This window comes from Belonocnema kinseyi, chromosome 9 (assembly GCF_010883055.1).
Source record: "Belonocnema kinseyi isolate 2016_QV_RU_SX_M_011 chromosome 9, B_treatae_v1, whole genome shotgun sequence".
In the NCBI taxonomy this organism is placed as follows: Eukaryota; Metazoa; Arthropoda; class Insecta; order Hymenoptera; family Cynipidae; genus Belonocnema; species Belonocnema kinseyi.
In genome coordinates, this window is record NC_046665.1 from 80,382,605 (window position 1) to 80,404,296 (window position 21,692).

The 21,692-nt window shown below is 28.0% G+C and overlaps 1 protein-coding gene across 3 annotated transcripts in view; it reads left to right on the plus strand.

Moving 5' to 3' along the window:
• The first annotated feature begins 2,568 nt into the window (after positions 1 to 2,568).
• LOC117180077 (uncharacterized protein C05D11.1-like) overlaps positions 2,569 to 21,692 on the plus strand; it is a 33,439-nt gene continuing 14,315 nt past the window's right edge. For all 3 annotated transcript variants that reach the window (XR_004467999.1, XR_004467998.1, XM_033372392.1), the window contains exons 1-10: positions 2,569 to 2,740; positions 5,600 to 5,841; positions 5,987 to 6,155; positions 9,263 to 9,426; positions 11,197 to 11,721; positions 14,759 to 15,013; positions 15,087 to 15,260; positions 15,339 to 15,575; positions 19,427 to 19,607; positions 19,682 to 19,934. Coding sequence is in view for 1 of the 3 variants with exons in the window: in XM_033372392.1 (XP_033228283.1) it covers positions 2,569 to 2,740; positions 5,600 to 5,841; positions 5,987 to 6,155; positions 9,263 to 9,426; positions 11,197 to 11,721; positions 14,759 to 15,013; positions 15,087 to 15,260; positions 15,339 to 15,575; positions 19,427 to 19,607; positions 19,682 to 19,934 (2,372 nt within the window). In the remaining 2 variants the exon portion in view is untranslated. The remainder of the gene's footprint in view (positions 2,741 to 5,599; positions 5,842 to 5,986; positions 6,156 to 9,262; positions 9,427 to 11,196; positions 11,722 to 14,758; positions 15,014 to 15,086; positions 15,261 to 15,338; positions 15,576 to 19,426; positions 19,608 to 19,681; positions 19,935 to 21,692) is intronic.

Below are 21,692 nucleotides of genomic sequence, written 5' to 3' on the forward strand. Positions count from 1 at the left end.
GATGCCTTCCCGCCCCACAGCGCGTGGGAAAATGGGCAGTAGTGTGACCTAAGTTTTTTCTGGTTTCAGTCACAGGGGTGCCTTCCCGCCCCCATGACACGCTGGAAAGGGGGTCGTGTCTGAACTAAGTTATTTTTGTGACCAGTCATTGGGATGCCGGGGTTTTTTGTGTTTATCTCAGCCAATACATAAATTTTCGCAAAACGTTTCTATAAACGTTGTAGATCTTATCGAAATTCACATTTCTTATATGATACATTTTTTTCTACAAGTAATAGTTTCCGAGAAAATCACAGATATATTTGATGAAATGTTACAAATTTACAAATTTCAATGCAATTAGCGACAGGTCTTTCTCTACCATCCGCGCTCATAGTACTTAAGGGCGTGTGTTTCTTGCATGCAATATTATTTTCGAGACTTTCCTCTCTTGAGTCCTCGTCAAGATGGATGAAACATATAATATTTTTAGTTTATCTAAGATTCTCCAAGAAAGGGAAACAACTCTTCATTGGTTGCGACAAATCGAATTAATTCCGTCTGAACGATTTTGCTCAAAACATAAGAAGATGACTCTTGTGGAGTCTGAACATGTTTGCGGATCCTTCCTTTGTTATAATATACACAAATATCGTCACAGTATTACCGTTGCAGAAAACACGTGGTTTGAGAGGTGCCGCATTTCTGCAGCGGCCTGTATGCTCATTACGTATTGTTTTGCGTTAAATTTTAAATTTTGAACAAACGATCCGGGAAAGCAGCATTATAAAGAATCAATCGATTTCTCGAGAAACAGTTTCAGACCGCTTCTCATTTTGTAGAGAGGTCTGCATGCTTGCTCTTGACAGCAACTTCGAAGAGGATGGTCGCATCGGCGGTGTCGGTGAAGTTGTTGAAATCGATGAGTACAAAATCGGCCGTCAAAAATACGAGCGAGGACGTGTAGTAGAAGAATCATAGATTCTCGGAATGATCCACAGAGGACATTCCTACAACTATCGGTTGGAAATCTGTCCCGATGGTAAGAGATCAGGCTACTTTGATTGCATTAATAAAAAAGCATGTAGCGAAAGGGACAGAAATCCACACCGATTGTTGGAAGGGATACATTAATCTCGAAGATCATGGATTTGTCCACAAAACTGTGAATCATTCCAAACAATTTGTGGATCCCGATTCCGGAGCGCACACACAAAACATCGAGTCATCTTGGCGGTGGATGCGACGATTTCTCTCACGAGGATTGCGTAAGAGCAGCATTGCAGAGTATCTCTGCGAATTTTTGTGGCGGCGACGCGTAAAGAAAATAGTTGCTGATCCGTTTAAAGAATTAATTACTACCATAAAAGCATATTACCCTGGCCACTAAATATACTCAGCAGACTATTATAAAAAAACATATAAGGAGTATACAATCAAGACAATAAATAGAATATACTCAGAATTTCTAATTAAAATACATTAAAATATATTTAAAAATCATAAAAATAAAAAAAAAAACAATTAAAAAATTCAAAAATACAAAAAAATGCTTTTCAAAATACTCCAACCTTCCCGTGGTGAAAAGCGTTAGTAAGTACCCAACCAAAACCGATGCAGAATGCTCATTGTTTGTTTTTTTTCATAAAAATCGAGATATCACTAATTTTCTTGGAAACAATTCATCGTAGAAAAAAATTTGTTACACAAAAAATGTCTATTTTTGTACGATCTACAATTTTTATTGGAAACATTTTGCGAGGTTTTGCATATTGGCTGAGATAAACGCAAAAAAGCATATTTTTCATGGTTTTGTTATGTATTTTGACGCGCTGATTACGAAAATGCTAGTGAAATTTGGCGACTCGGCGATTTTCACTAGCATTTTCGTAATCAGCGCGTCAAAATACATAAGTATACGCAGTGTGAAGGAAATCGCCAAGTTCACCTATTCGGAACTGCACCCGTAGTTTTATTATTTTAATTATTTATATTTGTTCAAATGTAATCATTTCATTTTTTGAAGTTGTTGCAGTATTGCAAGACAATTATAAGGATTGTTTTAAAAATTTTAAGTTAAAGGGTTATCGACCACTGTCAATAAATATTTAAGATGTTATAGTTCATTTTCGATCATTTGTTATACAATCCAAGTCCCATATAATAATTACTAAATCCTGAACTATTTCCAATTGGAGTGTATAATCAGAGATGGTATAATATTGCGCAATTTAATTGAATAAGTATTCGCGTACTGCGACCCTTCCGAGGCGAGAGTCGCATATGACCTTGCCTTGCCCCCTGAGAAATTACGTGGGCCAACAGTTGTATGAATTACAGAAACGCTGCTACTAAATCGCACTTTCTTTTTTTAAGTGTATTTTATATGGAGAATTACCCATATATAAATTTTGTAATAAAAATATTTATTTATTCATTGATCTATTTTGCGATTTTTAACTTATCAAAATACGAGGTGCACTAGTTACGCGTTACGTCACTGTAACGAGTGCAACCAATGAGCCAACTGCAACTTTGCTGCAAGACATCAAATGCAATGGCGCCGCATTAGAAATATAATTGATAAACATGGCGCCGGTTGACAATTCTCCGGCTGGAAATATGAGCGGTTTTGAGTTAATTTGCTCGTATAAATCCAACGATTCGATTTTTGTGCATAAATATAAGTCAATTAACACTGGAATTACAGTGCTTATTGCTGATGTGGATGGTCCACTTGTGTGTGGTTATTTTTGCCTCGGTAAGTAAATGTTACGACAACATAACCTCCTTTTCTCGATCATATTAAATACAATTTATTATTATCGTTTTTTTGATATCTAAACTACCTATTTATGTGAACAAAACTTGTTTAACAGAATTCTTAAAAAGGAAAACCAGATAAAAAATTTTTTTTGTGAGCTTGTTCCAAAAGTCTAAGCCTTAGCTCCATTTCTTTGGAAAAAAAAAATAATAATGACATTTGTATTTTTTTGTGTGACTGGTATATCTATATATACGTGGCTCTATTTTTTAAAAAGATGTTTTCAACTCTTAAAAATAAGAATGTCTATAATATGAACAAAAAGATTTCTGCTTTGTACCAAAATTTGTGTGAGAAGTATCCATGGCCTTTAAAATATATTTTGAGAATTTTTCACCAAATATGTATCATATTAATCGTTTACAGTTTTGCTATAATTATTCTCCTTTAATTTAATGTAAAGGCCCTAGTAATTGTGAATATAAACAGCAATAATCGTAACGCTTTGAATCAGTGAATTGCTAAAAATAAATGGGGTTTGTCATTAAATGTTACGCTTAATCAATTCTGTGGCAATTTATTTTATGCTCAATATTTTATAGCTGAGAATTTTAAAAATCAGGCTGAATTGCTATTTTAGGACAAAACGTGATAATAATTATACAACTTATTCATAATGCATGCCAGAATCGTTATGTTTATACTTACGAAGATTTTATTACAGTTCAAATTTTATTTATAAATAAAATTTAACAATTATCACTTTTCGCGTTATATTATAAATCCTGAAAATAGTCTTTTTCTCCATATTTTAAAATATTTTTGTCTTTTCTGTATATGCTTTGAAAAGATTTGTGAAATTGTCTTGTTTTATCATAGTTGCATTTCATTTCTCACGCGACCTTTATTAACGTGCAAAATACGTAATTTAAAAAGAAATTCTTCAGGCAGTTTAAAAATTTATTTGTTTTCGAAAATCTCATCCTCTTAAATGGTCAACTTTTTGTAAATTATCCAATCCAAAAGTGCTTACACTGAAAATTTGGTTTCTGATTTCGAAAATAGATTATTTCTAAATTATTTATGAACCAAAATAAAAAAATCGGTGAAACCGCTTTCTAGAAATTTCATTTTTTATATTCGTAATATCGAACAAACATAAATAATACATTTATTTTTCAACCTGGTTCTATGAAAAATCATCTAAAATTAAAATATTAAATATGAAAATAACAATAAAAAATGAAAAATATTGCTTTTCAACGAAATCAAAATTTTTTGTTCAACAGATCAAAGTTCGTATAATCAATAATACAAATTTAAAAAATCTTCCTCTATAAGAAAGCAAAAATGAAATTTCTCGAAAACGACTTCGTCGATTTTTTTTTGATTGTAAATAATGTAGAAACAATTTATTTTCGAAATCAGAAAGAAAATGTTCCGTGTAAGGACCTGTGGGTTAAATCGGGTTAATGCCCATCGTGATTGTGAAATCGTAATATAAAACTGATTAAAGTTAGTATGATATCAGGATGCACAGTCTTCCCCTTTTTTCTTGAAATTTCCTTTTTTCTCCTATTCTCGAAAAACTTCCCCTATTCCCCCTTTCTCTTTAAATATACGATATTTGAAAATACAATATTAAAAATACTCTTTTGAAGTTGAAACCTTTTAAAGCATGTTGAAAATGTGAAAACTGGAAATAGAAGTTGTTATCCAATATAAAATGGGAAAAGTTACAAAATATATAGTATTTTTAAATAAGTATTAGAAGGTGACCACTTTTTGGTTGAAATGTACAAAGTTAAATACCTAATTTAAAAAATGGATTATTACAAATCCATCAACACAATGTTAAATGTTCTAACTTGAGCAATTTCTAATTTGAGTTTAAGAGAACTAAAAACTAGGGCGAACTAAAGATGCTAAAATAAATCAAATCGTTTGAGCTGAGAGGGAAAAAAGCTTGTGGGTTGGTATTCGACAAAAGTGAGAAAAAAATTAAATGAGTAAAATTTAACGATTTCAAATTCGAAATATTTCCTTTTTGTTCCAAATTTATAACGAATTTGTTATGGTTATAGCTCTTGCTAGCAATCAAAGATAAAAAAGTACGAAATTTAAAAATAAATTTTTTGCTAAATGACCATTTTCTTTAAATGTGCAAAATCATGTTTTTTTATTGAGTCATATCAACCCATTTACAAACAAAGTTTAGAGGTCGAACTTGAAATTTATTTAGCTTGTACCAAAGAAATATTTATCATTTTACTTTTTCGGGAAAAAAAAACTTTTGTCGTGATTTAAGGTTTTTGGGGGATTTTGGAACGTTATAAACACCACGAAAAAGAATCAATCTAAAAAACATGTTTTTGCTTATTACGAAAAATTCTAAATAAGGCAGACATTTTTCGACCCGCAAATTCTTGTTCTTCTCCTGAAACGATTCGATTAATTTTAGCATTTTTACTTCACTCTACTGCGCATATACAAATTGTGTATTTAACCAATTTTCTTTTTTCACAGACCTTTTTATATCCTTGTCAATGGATTTTCAACGCCCTAAGTATATCCGATTTTTAAAAACCAATTCTTTAATGAAAGAAGTAATGGAAAAAAATGGAAAATTATATAAAAATTTATCATTTTGAATAAAAAGACTGTCATTTTCAACATGCAAATATAAATATTTAATCTTTCCCCTATTTTCCGCCTTTTCGTGAAAAAATTACCCTATTTGCCCTTTCTTGAGCTTCTTTAGCGCTGTGACCCCTGTGATATTAACAAGAGTAAGGAGTAAAATATCGCAAACCAAAAAAGAAAAATTAGAGAAGATGCAAAAACATGTTATTGCAGCAACGGAAGCTTTTGATGACGATGGATTGCCGCATACTCTGGAGCATCTCATCTTCATAGGGAGTGAAAAATACCCATACAAAGGTGTTTTAGATTTATTGGCAAACCGATGTCTTGCATCTGGTACCAATGCATGGACAGAAGTCGACCACACTGCTTACACTATGAAAACAGCTGGTTCTGAAGGTTTTCTCAGTTTGATGCCTATATATCTTGAACACATTCTCTATCCTACCCTAAAGGTGATTTTGTTTTTTTTTTATAGAAAAGTTTGCAATGTATTTTTAAATGCGACGGTATATAATAAAAATTTTTCATGATCTTTGGCTAAATTAAAAGGATAATCTTTCAGAACTTCAGTAAAAGAATAAATCAGTCTTTTTTCAGGACTCTGCATACATTACGGAAGTCCATCATATCACAGGTGAAGGTGAAGATGCAGGTATAGTTTATTCGGAAATGCAAGGTTGTATCAATACTGGGGAAACGTTGACACACACGGAACTTTTAAGGGCTGCTTATCCAGGAAAATGTGGCTATAAATCTCAAACCGGAGGTATGTAAGTACTGTTGTCAAAAAATTGTGAAATTTAAGTCCCGACCATTATATCCAATTCCATGATTTAATACTTTTTTAAAAAATAATACTAGAATAAACCTCTTACTGTGAAGTACTTGTTAAGAAAGTTTAAAAATTTTAGTTTCTTTTATTTAGAAGTTAGAAATTGAAATATGGATCAAATTTTCACTCTGAAACTTTTCGCATAAAAACTAAAAAAATAAATAAAAAATAAGAAAATTAAAAATATGGAGGCACTACCAACTAGAGTGGAAAAACAAAAATATTTTTCGATGTTTTTGAAGATTTTTGTATGCACTCTAAATATTTTCTTTTAAATTTCGATATTTGATATTGCGCTCAAGAGTAAATACTATTTATGGAAAGTCATCAGTATTAAGCTTCCAAAATATTTTTTTTAAGCGCGATTTTATTTTTTCAAAGGAAAAATACTCAACGTTTAATAAAAATGTTTAATTATTATCATTTATTTAGTTGCTATTTATTTTTTCATTGTATTATTACACTTTCAGGGTGGCCGCTAGACAGGGAAACCTGGAAAACCTGGAATTTTATAGGACCGGGGAAAACCGGGAAATTACAGTGAATTTATTTTTTGACCGGGAATTTTACAAAATTTGTAGAATAAAAATTTGGTCCAACCAGACCGGGAAACCGGGAATTTTACGAATTTTCAGAAGAAAAATCTGCCCAAGTTCAATTTTAACAGTTTTTAAAATAATTAAAATGCAGTTTTGAAGATTTAAACAATTAAAAATTAAAAGCATTTGAAGTTGAAATTTTTTGATAAAAAACAGTTTTATTTTATCAACTGTAAATATAAATAATTAAATTATTTTTAAAATGGATCTGAACTCTGAGTATAGAAATCTGAACAATTATTGATTTGACGAAACAAATCTAGATCCGTTCAAAATTTGATAATTTCCAGATTGTAACTGTTTCAATCCGAAATTCTTGATAAGATTTGAAATTAATATATAATTTATTGGGATAATTTTATTTTTAAATACAAATTTTCATGATTCATCAATAATATATTTTTAATTCAAAGTTTCAGGTATTCATTTATATAATTTTTTAACTATTAAATTGAATAAATCAATTTATTAATATATTATTTCTATTATTTTTTTCAGCTATTAAAAAATGTAAACGTGCGTTTTACTATTTTCAACTTAAAAACAAATCCACAATAATATAGTCATAATTAAAGGTTTTTATGAAATTTCAAATATTACGAGTCTAAATTATTTAATTTTTATCCAATTTAATTTGAAATTTCTTAATGTAGAAAAAGAATAAGTATTTAATATTTAGCAATATTTCATGGTTCATTTAAGACGAGTAAATTGAAATCAAATATTTAAAAGAAAACCATTTGAAACTGAATTTTTTTTACATAGAAAGCTTTGAATCTTTGGATTTTCGTAGTGCTTTTAATCTTTTAGTATTACAATTTTAATTGTTCTATTTAAAAAGTGTTTAATTTATAAGTGAAATTGTTAAATTTTGACGCATAAATAACAATTGAACACTTATTATTTGTAGAAAAAATTTAAGTAATTTGAAGAGATATGTAGAAGTTTTGAAAAGATTCAAAATTAATTAAAAACTGGAAGTTATTTCAAGTAATTTATACGAAATGTGTTAACATTTCTTTAGAACTTCTAAATATATTTTTAAATTAATCGAAATTTTCCTACTATTTTTGAAAATCCAGCGAATTAAATAAAATCCTTAAAAACTGCTATGTTCTTCTTTGATCATTTTTTAAATCTCTTAAAATCTTCTTTTCTGTTACAATCATTTTTGAAAGTGAAAAATCATTTTCAATTTTCCTAAGATTCTTAAGAAAATTTTTATTATTTTGTAGTCTTTCACAATTCCTACAAAAATACTACATTTTTTATTTGAAATCTGCAAAAATCTAAATTTTATTTTAATTCAACTGTAAGTATTTCAAATTATTTCAAATTCTAAATTTAATTCGAATCTTTTTAAAACTAATAAATATCTCTTAATATTATTCTAATATTTTTACAAATAATAAGTGTTCTATTGTTATTTATAAATTCAAATTTAATTCCTTCTTAATTTGCAGGATTTTATAAAAGTTATAGAAAAAATTTAATTCATTTTGAAAAATATTTAAAATGTCTGAAAAAAATGAGTTTGAATTTGGAAAAATTTAAAACCACTTCTAGATTTTTCAAGATTTTGAAATACAATTTTTAAGCTTTTGCAGGATGCCTAGACCCCTAGACTATTTAAAATAAAAATAATTCAACTTCAAATTTAAGAACTTTTGAGTTAAAAAAATTGTTTTTCAATTTTGAATGTGTCTAGCTTAAAATTACTTTAAAAAATGTAATTTTGAAATTTTTCAAAGTTCATTGCTTGATTCTTTAATTTAGACTATTGAAAATGTTAACGTGGATTTATATTTTTGGAACTTAATCTCAATCTTTGAACTCTATAATTGATAAAAATTCTCAAATTTGCTGTTTATTTGCATTTTATTTAAAATTTTTTAATTGGAAAGTGTTAGTACCTTCTATTTCGCACGTGTAAATTTTTGAGCATTTGAATACACAATTTTTAATAAACTTTTAAACTTTAATGTTACAAGTTTGGAATTTAAGTGTTCCATTTTGAATGCTTCAATTTGCGGACTGGGAAAAAACCGGGAATTTTTTTCTTCGATTAAAACGGCCACCCTGAGTTTCTGAAGTGCTTTATTTGTTGTTATTTATTTATTTCTATTGTGTTTTTTAGATAATAAAGCAGTTTCAAGTTTGCACAAATACGCTTGTATTAACTGAAACACAGATAAACATAATTTCCGTTAAAAAATTGATCTATAGTACCAATATGATTCTTGATCTCTGAAATTGGTATTTCGGATCAATTTTTGGTGTCAAATATTGAGAAAAACTGTACTTTAGTTGTTTTTTTAAAGACCCACTTTGAAACAATCATATTCCAAATTTCACAACTTTTTGGCAACAATTTATAAAAAGGAAAATATTCTCTTTTTGAAAAAAACGAAGAAGAATTTAATGTTGTGTTACACCTTACAGGTGATTTGCTAAATTTGCGAGACAGCACTTCCAACGAGAAAGTTCGAGATTACCATAAAGAGTGTTACAGGCCTGAAAATCTGACTGTTTTAATCACGGGTCAGGTGAAACACGCGGATGTTTTTAAAGCGCTTCATACGATTGAAGAAAAAATCTTGTCTAAGGTATACTCTCATTTTGTTCAATCTCGAAAGAAACCATAAAAAAGACTTTCTTATCGACAATGATAGTAATAGAAGTGATAATATTTGCATTTTTATTTTTTATTTAAATATTCAAAGTCTGAAATATTGAAATTCGGTGTACACTCAAACTCATAGATTATTATTTATCTAAAATTGTACTTTTTTGTTTGTAACATTTTCTATTTGGAACGCGGGATTTTCGAAAAGAATCATTTTTGACTGGGAATTTTTACAAATTTTGAGAAGAAAAATGTGAACACTTGAAATATCACAAATTTCGTATCACGTGCTATAACGCAATTTAAAATAAGTTTGTTTTTATTTTTTTTCATTAAGTTTATTTGATTAACTTAGAAATAGACTTGAACAATAATAAATTAATGTTGAACATTTTTAATAAAGCAACGTTTTGAGCTGATCAACTATAAATATAAACTAGTTATTTAAAAAAATAGGAGTCAAATCGAATAGTTAAAATAAGTTCAATTTTACTGACAAATACGAATTTTAAACCATTTTTATCCAAATACGTGAATTTTCAACAAAATCGTTGAATTTTCAACTAAAAAAGATCAATTTACAACCTAACATTAAGTTGTTTAATTGTTAAATTTTCAGTTAAAAAAGTTAATTTTCAACTTAGAAAAAAACGAATTTTCAATAAAATAGATAAAATTTTAACCAAAGAGATATAATAGAGATATAATATTCTCGAAATTAGAAGTGGCCGACCATTCTAAATTCCCGGATAACACCATTTGAGACACTGTAAAACAATGAAATATAAAACAATAAAGTATAAAATAATAATTAAAATACCTTTATTTGATGAACACATTGTTATTTAATTTATTATTTAAAGAAAATTAATTGTTTAGATTCGGGAATATTATAATACGAAAATTTTCCTGTATCGGCAATTTTAAAGTGTGTGTTTGGGAATTTTCAACCGTTCCGCTTAATTTAGACTTTGATAATTACAATTTTAATTATTCCACTTACAGAAATGTTTAATTTGTAAGTAAAAGCATTTTAGTTTTATGTATGGATGACAATTTAAAAAATATTATTTTAAAATATAACTTCTAATTTAAATAATGTTTAGATTTAAAAAAATGTAATCATTCAATTTTCAATATTTTTAACTAAAAATTTCGTTCAATTTTAAACATTTACGAATTTATTGATTGATTCTTCAATTGAGAACCTTAAAAATGATAGTATGGATTTATATTTTTAACCAGAAACCTTTGAACGGTTCAATTTATAGAAATTTTGAAGTTTGACCTCTTTCAATTTAAAACGTTTCACTTGGAAAGTGCTAAAAGCTTTAATTCTATACGTATAAAATTATTGAGCGTGCGAATTAAAAGTTTCGGAATTAAAAATGTTGTTAGCTTCAATTATGAAATTAAAAAATTAAAGAGTTTCATTTTTCGCGCTTTACATTTGCAGTTTAGTTTTGATTACTTCAAATGAAAAAATGTTTAACTCTAAGAGTTCAAACTTTTTTTATTTCAATGACCTTGAAAATTTTTTGCAACCCCGAAAAAAAAGAACATAGAACAGGGCATTTTCAAAAAGAATAAAAGTTCTGAGTAAGGACATGGAAATTTAAAAGAAGTATAATTGCCAGACCGAGAAAATGAAAAATTGAGCATGATCAGTTATCAATAATATAGTGGTTTACACGGCTTTTGTTTTTTAATCCGTGGCCAAATAAGAGCAACAGTATTTTGTCAATTTCAGGGTCCTAGAGGTGCATTTAAAAGACCTTGGCAGGAAACAGTGCCTCCATTGACTGATGATGCCGATTTGAACGTTTATTATCCATGCGATGACGAAGATAACGGCCTCGTATTTGTTGGTTGGCGAGGACCTTCTACTGTTTACGAATTTTACGATCTCACGGGTTGCACATTATTATTGAAGTACCTAACTGATACTTCAGTTAGTCCTCTGCAACAGGAATTTGTCGAGATTGATGATCCTCTTGCAAATAACGTCGGATATGGTGTTTGCGAAAATTCCGTACCTCTCTTGTACCTCAATTTTGATAATGTGCCAAAGAATAAGGTTCCTTTGATTAAAGACCGTTTGAGTAATGTTTTAAAGGACATTGCATCGAAAAGAGACGGTATCGAGATGCAGAGATTGGGCACCGTTATCCATAAGTACATTCTTGAGATTTTGAGCAATTTGGAAAACAGTCCTCATGATACTATGGCTTTTATCCTTATTGGCGATGTTCTTTTCGGGAAGACTAACGAAGATGTAAGTCAAATTTAAGTATTTATATTCCTCTCAATGTTGGATGAGTTACTTTTTTAAGTTGCTTTTTTCACTTTCTCAATTTTATAATTTAAAAATCAAAATAACTCAGATGATAATTCATAAAAACTCAATTTAAAAGTAAATAGGCATTATTTAGAGTAAATAAAAAATACAGAATATATTTCGAAAAGTGTACAACAATATATATTTACAAACAAATTTGAATTGAGTAATAAGACATTTGAGTCTGAATATCCTGTGTTATCAGATTCTGAACTGGGGTTTCCCCGCATTTTTCGGTAGGATCGACCAATGTTTTCATTGACTTTATTTTCATCGGTCATTGAAAATGATTTTTCATACTGAATTTCAAATTAAAATCACGACTCACGTATTTAATTGCAGAATTGCTATTCTTCCGTTGATGGTACGATTAAAAACCGATATAATAGTCGAAAATACTATTTAGATGACAATAAAAAATAATGCTTATAATTTTTATAGCTTCAAATTGGTTGGATTAAATTCAGTAAAATTTGTCTAGACTGGTTTTCTAGTTTTAGGTAATAATTGTATGTATCGGGGCCTAAAATGTTTCCAGTTTCGGACAAAATACCTTTCGTATGGTTCAATTTGAAGCGCTTTTAATTCCTAACATTTTAAGTAAAATAATTACATTTTTACAATGTAGTTGAATTTCCAACCAAGAAAGATTTTTCAGTCATATTTTTCAACCAAAAAGTTTTATTTTTAATCAAAAAAGCTGAAAGTTTTTACCACTTGAAGTTGAGATTTCGAATTAAATATTAACACTTTGGAACAAAAGAGTTGAAATTTCAAATCAAACTCATAAATTTTCAACAAAAAAGTTACCTTTCAACCAAATAGTTGGACTTTCTACTAAAATAGTCTAACTTTTATCAAAATACAAGATTTTTCAACCATATGATTGAATTTTTATGCGGAAAATATTAATGTTTAACAGAAAAGTTAATTTTCAATAAAATATTCGGATCTTCTATCATTTCCAAACCGAAAAGTCGAATTTTCAACCAAAGAGTTAAATCTGTAACAAAAAAGTTAATTTTTAATCAAATAATTTGAATTTCCTACAAAGACAAACAAAATAGTACAATTTTCAACCAAAAGGATTAATTTTCAAATAAAATTATAAATTTTCAACTAAACCTCTGAATTTTTAAAAAAGTAGTTTAACTTTCTACCAAGTAATTAAATTTTCAACCAGAAAAGAGGAATTTTCAAGAAAACAGCTGAAACCTCTAAAAAAATTTGTTAACCAAAAGAGATCAATCTCAAATAAAGCTTAGCTTAAATTAAGTTAGCTTAACTTTCTACCAAAACAGTTGAATTTTTAATAAAAATAAGTAAAATAAGAATTAAAAAAATTAAAATAAAAAGGTTACATTTCAACCAAATGGTTGAAGTTTTTATCAAAATATTTCAATTTCTAAAAAAAAAATGGTAACAAATAATTCAATTTTCAACCAAAGGGATGAATTTTCAAATAAAATTATAAATTATTGTATCAAAAGATATGAATTTTCGAATTAGAAACAACTTTTTCAACAGAAGAGTAGAATTTTTAACAAAATAAATGAATTTTCAAGGAGAAATATGACAGTTGATATTATGTCAACCAAAAAAGATTAATCAATTTGGGATCACACACAGTTTAATTGAATAAATAAAGACGAATCTCAAACAAAGTAGCTGAATTCTCGAACATATCAGTTTAATTTTCTGCCCAAATAGTTGAATTTTTAATAGAGATAAGTAAAATAAGAATTTTCAAGCAAAAAATACGTATTAAAATGGTTGCATTTTCAAACCGAAAATATTAATTTTCAATAGAATGTTACCTTTCAACCAAACAGTTGCATTTTCTATCAAAATATCTGAATTTTGGACCCCAAAAAAAACTGAATTGCAACAAATAATTCAATTTTGAACCAAATGTATGAATTTTCAAATAAAATTATGAATCTTCAACCAAGCCACTGAATTTTGAACAAAGTAGTTTAACTTTCTACCAAGTAATTACATTTTCAACCAGAAAAGTGGAATCTTCAAGAAAATAGCTGAACCCTTTACAAATTTTTTTTACCAACAGATTTGAATTTAAGAATTAGAAACAACACACTTCAACAGAAGAGTAGAATTTTCAACAAAAATGTTCGTTATTTTTCAACCAAGTAGTTAAACTTTCTAACTAAATAGTTGAATTTTTTACAAAATATTAATCTAATATGAATATTGATAATAAGGTAATGTTATTAAATAATATTAAATATTATTTTCAAACCGAAAGTAATTATGAATTTTCAACAAAAAAAGTTACTTTTTAACCAAATAGTTGAAGTTTCTATCAAAATAGTTGAATTTTTAAGAAAGTACGTGAATCTTCAAACAAATAGATACATTTTCATACAAAATAGATAAATTCACCAAAAAAAATATAATAGTTAATATTATTTAAACCGAAACCGAGTTTAAATTGAAATTAATGACAGTTGAATTCGACCAAAAAGACAAGTTAAAAAAAATCGCTGTATACTCAAGCAAACGAGATTAATTTTTTACACATAACTGACCCATAAACCACTCTTTAATATGAAATAAATAAAAAACATAAAATAACTTCAAAGTTACCGAAATGAAAGTTCCAAGTTACGGCAAAAATGGTTGCTAGTCACAAATTATTTTTTTAATATTAACGGAGTTACCCTAAAAATTATAAATAATGTAACTTTTCAGTAATTTGTTTACTTGTAACAAGTTACTATCCAACTCTTGATTCCTCGGTAATGTCCAAAAATCAAATATAATTACGAAAAAAAAGAAGAGGAATGAAAAAAGAAGGGAATTTTGAGGTAGCCTTATTTCCTGTTTTTTAAATTTTAATTCTTTAATTTCCAAGAATTTCGTAGCTGAAGATCTAACTATTTTTGCAGGAAAGACTATTTTACAATCTTCTTGCTGAAATATAATCAAATAAATTTATCTTTTGTATCTACAGTTAAATCAGAGGTTAAATCAAATCGAGATACTTAAGAAGCTGATGGCAGAACCTGCCAGTTACTGGTTGACTCTTCTGAACAAATATTTCGTGAATGCACCAGTTGTTGTTTCGAAAGGAATTCCAAGCATAGAGAAGAAATTGGAGATGGCTAAGAAGGAAAAGAAACGAATAGAAAAGCAAGTGGAAAATTTGGGAATGGAAGGTCTTGAGAAGAAGAAACGAGAACTGGAAGAAGCGATTGCAGAAAATGAGGTGAGAGAGTTCTGAACATTTTTCTTCCAAATCTAAAAACTAAATGACCTTTTATTTTTATTTCAAAATTTAGACACCAGTACCTGATGAACTTTTAACATCTGTGCCAATTCCGAGTACAGAATCTATTAATTTCCATCACATCAAAAGTTTCTCGACTGACTCTTTAGAGCAGCATCCTCGATTCGACATCAATAAACTACCTCTCTATACATATTTAGATCATGCAAATACTAATTTCGTTTATGTAAGTATTCTAGTGAAAAAGTGAAATTCAATTATATTGATTATTTATTGTTCTTGATCAAATTAAATTGATTTTTAGATGTTTGTTACCATGGACACATCAAAAGTACCTGCAGATTTAAGACCATATGTGCCTCTTTTACTCGAAACGATTTTGGTCTGTCCAGTTAATCGAGATGGAAAATTAATTCCGTACGAAGAAATCGTTACTGAGTTAGAATCCGACACTGTGGGCGCTAAAAGTGGATTAGGATTAGACAATAATTGTAGATTCTCGTGTGGTACTTTCAGTCAGGCAGCTAACTTAATGCTCCAGGTAAATTATTTCATTCAAGATTTATCCAATTTAATTCTATATCTGAATTGCTATAACTATTTTGCCACTTTTTTTTTTAATTCCACTGATACCACTATTTTCTCGTAATTGCCCGCTGATTGACTAAAATAACATGCCTAGTGCCTCAAGTAAAAAATGATACACTGGAAAATAATCCTAAAGGCTAATATATTTAAGAATTAATTTAAAACTCTATAAATTCATCCATTCTCTATTATTTTTCGTCTTAAGCCTCGGATTGTATGTCGTTTTCGACTTTTTAAGCAAAAATCTTGCATAATTGTGATGTTTAAAAGAATAAACATCTAATATTATTTAATTATTTGAATTTAATTAAAATTTTTAATTCACGTTAATTTGTAACATTTATTGATTGCAAATTTTAAAGTCAACAAAGTTTGAAGTCGAATGAGTTGAAATCAAATCGCACTGTTTCAAAGTATAATTTTCAAATGAAAGCCGCAATTGGTGATACATTTTTTATTTTTCATTTGATTTGATCCTATTCAAGAGTACAAAATATCAAATTGGAACCTTTACCAAATAAAAAAAAATTTAGACGTGAAAATTTTTTTAATAAATTAGTTTCAAACTTAACAATATTTGAATTTAAATGGCTTCAAGAATAAAAATGCTGAATAAAATCATTCCTTATTTATAAATAATAAAAATTGCAATTGAAATTTTTATTTTTTGGAAAAATTTTAGTTAAAAGTCCTTTTCAATAATAATTAGAATTTAAATAGAAAAGATTCGATTTTGCAAAATAATGAAGTTGAAATTAAACAGAACAAAAAATTAAAAAATTTCGACTTTTTAGGTAGTTGTTAAATTTCAAAAGAACTAGGCCGAAAACTTATTCTAAATTGAAAAAATCTTTATATGAAGAAAAATAAAAAATTCAGGAGCAACTCAAGTTGAAAATGCATTTTAACTATAAACTTGTCTCGTTTGAAAATAGTGCAAGATGATAAGTTTAAAATTTTAGAAAAAACATGTTTTAGAAGTTGATGAATACTTTTATTGAAGAATAATTATCATATAGGCGTTCGTAAAATTGGGAGCTAATTTATTTCTGTATAATTCATAGTCTGTAGAAGTTCCTTGGATTTAAAAATACTTCAAAATTAAATTATCCTGTATAGAGGAAAGCTATTTATTTGATTGGAACTAGTAAAGTAGGTATTAATTTTTTAAGATTTTCTTTATCTTTGCAAATATTTCAAATCAGCGTTTAATTATTTTAATTTTATGCGATTATTCTTCATTAAAGATCTTAAAGATCATAGTATTGATTTAAAAAGTGCTTAAGGGAGTGTAATTATTATCTAGCAAAAAAAAACTTGTTTATAATGTTTTAAAAAAATTAATCAACAAAAGCCGTATTCTTGCGATTGGTTATGATTAGGTGTTTGAAATTCATATTTTTTATGTAAAATATGATCGAAATTAATGCCTAATTGCGAATTAAAATGGCAAGCCTAAATGACTTGCCAATGACTTCTTGCTGTCTTTTTTTTTAATTAACAACAACTGTTAATTATTTCAATAAAATTTGGAGAAAAAAAATCACTTTGACTACATTATTCCACAAATAGGTCCAATTTTTTGCTGATTTAACTAAATATGTAATGACAGTGACTCCTAGCTATAATCTGGTTCAAATTGATAAGAAATATTAATTATTTAAATAATTTTTATAAATAAATACTCGTCTTGACCATTTTTCCAAGAATACTCTCCATTTTCTTAGCACTCGTTGATGTTGTACTTTGCTAATGAACAACAGCAGTTAATTTTTTAAACAATATTTACAAACAAATACACATTTTGGCCACTTCTGCATGATTAGGCTTATTATTTCCTGGAATTAACTAGAAATGTTTTACCAATGGCTTCTTCTTGTTATATTTTTACACATATTTATTAATTTTTTGAAAAATGATTGAACTTTAATAAATGACGGCTTATTTTTTTCAGGGAAAGCAATCTCTACAACTCTACTGTTTCCAATTTTTTAAATAACTAAATTATCGTGAAATATAATTATTTGTTTGAAAAATGTTTTCTTACAAAAAATTGTTCTAGCGATTTCAGAAATATAATAATTTACTTTCAAACTTCGAAACAGTAGATTTGTAGAGAATTTTTTCCCGGAAAAAATAAGCCGTCATTTATTAAAATGCAATTATTTTCTTTAATTTTGTAAGAAGTGACGTTCAGAAAAAATGCTTCTTAAAACTAGTCACTTAAAATCCTTTATAATAGTCTAAATTCCTTTAAAATCCCGCTAAATCTTTTGAAGTCTTTTTTAATTCTTTTAAATCTTTGAAATCTCATTAAAATCCTCTAATAAACTACAAAATTCGTGATAATACTTCGATAGCACATGAAATCATTTTAAACTTTTTTCGGAATATTTTGAAATCTCTAAAATCCCTCAAAATCTCTTAAAATTCTTTTTAAATTGTTCTTAATTCCTTTAAATCCAGTGTAAACCATCGGTATCTCTTGAGATCCTTTGCTAATGAACAATAGAAATTAATTTTCTTAACAATATTTATAAGCAAATATACATTTTGGCCACTTCTGCATTTACGACAACCAAAAGTGTGATTTCGCAATACATTTTCAGTTGATTTCGCTAAGAAAATGAAATCTATTCCTTGAAAAAATGTTTAAAATGTGAATTTATTTATAAAAAATGGTTTAAATAACTTATAGTTTGTATCAATTTGAAAAAAATGATAGCTAGGAGTTACTGGCAATAAATTTTAATTTGGTTCTGCAAAGAATTGGTCCTTTTCATAGAATAATGTTAAAAATATTAATTTTTTTAATAAATATTGTTTGAATAATTAAAAGTTGTTTAAAAATTGGACCGTACAAAATACGTACACACTGCCCTACAGTGTTTCTGACTGTTCGGGGTTTTAAAAGTATAAGATTTTTTTAGTTTTTAACCCCTTTAATGCCAGTGACACATTCGTTGACAAAAAAAAGTCGTTCCAATTTGTATCAAGACACATGTTAGCATCTTAAAATATAATTTTTTTTAGCGTGATTCGATCCAATATGGCGTACATAAATCATTGAAATGGGTGAGCACTGATAAAATTGATGAAGATTAGGTTTTTGGGGCTGCTGCTTTCAAATTTAATGTTGGATTTTTGAAATTCAAAATGGCGGATCCAATATGGCGGAGATAAAGTATTAAAAATGTTTGGACCTTAATAAAATTGGTGTTAATTAGGTTTTTGTGGTCGCTGAATTCAAATCTGATATTATATTCAAAGTTCAAATTGACAGATCCAATATGGCAGACAAATTATTTGGAAAGTTTGGACTTTGATAAACTTGGTGATAATTAGAGTTTTGGGGCCACTCATTTCAAATTTAATCTTGGTTTTTTGAAATTCAAGACAGTGGATCCAATATGGCGGTCAAGAATGATTAAAAATCATCGAACCTTGATGAAATTGATGATACTTAGGTGCTTGAGGTCGCTGATTTCAAATCCTATTTTGAATTTTCCAAAACATAAAAAAACTTAAGCATTACCAATTTTATTAGCATCCGGATTTTAAATGTTAGAAATCCAATATAAGGTTTGAAATCAGCGACCCCAGAAACCTATGTACCGCCAATTTTATCCAGATCCAAACATGTTTACTATTCCATGTCTGCCAATTTGTATTTTGAAAATTCAACATCAGATTTGAATTCAGCGAGCCAAAAAAAAATGTAAAACCTGCCAATAAAACAAAATCCTGTTTTTGATCTCTAAAATGAGTCTCATCCATGTACTGAGTTTTTATTATTTGCTGCAGCTCGAATTGTCGAAATACGCCAAAGGAGTCAAGTGGATTAAAGAGTTGTTGTATCAAACAGAATTCACAGCAGAAAGATTGAAGGTCACTGCAGCAAAAATTATCAATGAAGTAGCACAAATAAAAAGAAGAGGAAACAAGATTGTAGCCGATCTTATTAAAGGATTAATATATAAAAAAGGTAATATTTTTAACAAACTGGCAATAATTTCTTTGCTGTTTCGGAATTTATTGTGTACAAATATTATTTCGCAGAAAGCAATCAGTATATGTCGAGTTTGCTTCGACAGCAGAAATTCCTCACTAAATTAATTGAGCGATTGGAAACCGAGGAAGGTCAGAAAGAAGTCATAGCGGAAATGAACACCGTGAGGAAGATCCTGACTTCGACAAAGTCGATGGCTCTCTACATCGCAGTTAATGTCGATAAATTAGTAGCTCAAAATCCAGATGTATATTCGCCTTGGAAGAAATGTTTTTCTGACATTGAAAATTCGGCCAAATCAAAGTAAGCCTTCTCACATACACTATTATTATCTTATACAAAGATAAGGGAGCATTCATTAATTACATAAGGCCCTGGGAATCTTGGAAATTCCCAACTTCTTTTGAATTCCATGAATATTGTGCATAATCAAGTTAAAATACCTTTAAAACGACTCAGCTTCCTGGAAATATTTAATAAGTATGAACAATTTTTACTGAAATAATTGAAATCGTTTGAAATCATTGAAAGTACCTAAAAGTACTTTATAATCGGTGGAAATCCCTTAAAACCCTCTAAAATTCGCTTCTGAAAACTCTGAAAATCCTTTTAGATTATCAAAATGTTTTTAAATATCTTTAAATTTGTCAAAATCCCCTGATATCCTTCAAAAGTCCGAGAAATACTTTGACATCACATGAAATCTTTTGAAATCACGTGACTTATTTTTCAATCTTAAAATTCTCTAAAATCCGTGAATATACTTTGGATTTTTTTAATCTCTTTAAACCCTTTACAATCATGTAAAAATAGTTTATAACTCTCAAAATTCGATAAAATTACTTGAAATCTTTTGAAATTCCTTCAAATTTTTCGAAATTATACGAGATTCCTTTTAAATCTTTTGAAATCCCTTTAAAATTCATTGAAATCACGAAAATGAATTTCACGAAAATGTATGGGAATCTCTTATAATCCCTCACAATACATTAAAGTCCATTAAAATATTTTTAAAAAGGCATTAAAATTCTTCGTAGTCACTTTTGTCGAAATTCAGTGAAAGCTTGAAATTCTCTAAAATCCATGGATCTACTTTAAAATCATTTGAAATTCCCTAAAATCCTTTGAAAGCGTATGAAATCATCGAAATTCCTTTGTATCTCTGAAAATTGCTTACAATTATTCGAAATTCTTTCAAATCTTCGAAATCTGGTTACGGTAGTTGAGCCAAAAATCAGATTTCTGAAAAAAATAGATTTTCTATGATTTTCAAAATCAAAATATTATAACTGATGTTAATAAAACCATGATTTATTAAAATGAAAAATGTTAAAATTCACCACAAAAAAACATTAATTTTGACCATGTTTTTTGCAATTGAATTTGTTCTGACCGTCGCTTCTTACCAAAAATGATTGAATTTTAATAAATGGCGGCTTATTTTTGCCGGGAAAGTGTTCTCTACAACTCTACTGTTTCCATTTTTTTAAATAACTAAATAATCTTAAAATATATTTATTTGTTAAAAAAAAATTTCTAATGATTTCAGCCATCGAAAAATTTACTTTCAAAAATCGAAACAGTAGAGTTGCAGAAAATATTTTTCTGGATAAAATAAGAAGCTGTTTATTAAAATGCAATAATTTTTCAAAATTTCGTAAGAAGCGACGGTCAGAAAAAATTGTATTGCAAAGAACATGGTTAAAATTAATGTTTTTTTGTGTATTTTAACATCTTTTATAAAAAAATGTTTTTTTTTATTTGAAATGATATTATTTATAATATTTTGCTTCTTAAAATCAGTTACTTAAAATCCTTTATAATAGTCTAAATTCCTTTACAATCCCTTTAAATATTTTGAAGTCTCTTTAAATTCCTTTAAATCTTCGAAATCCTCTAATAATCTTTAATATTCGTGAAATACTTCGGTAACACATGAAATCATTTAAAACTTATTTTGCAATATTTTGAAATCTCTAAAAGCCCTGAAAATCTCTTAAAATCCTTTTTGAATAAATTTTCTGTTAAGCTGATTAAACTCCTTGAAGTCACTCAAAATCT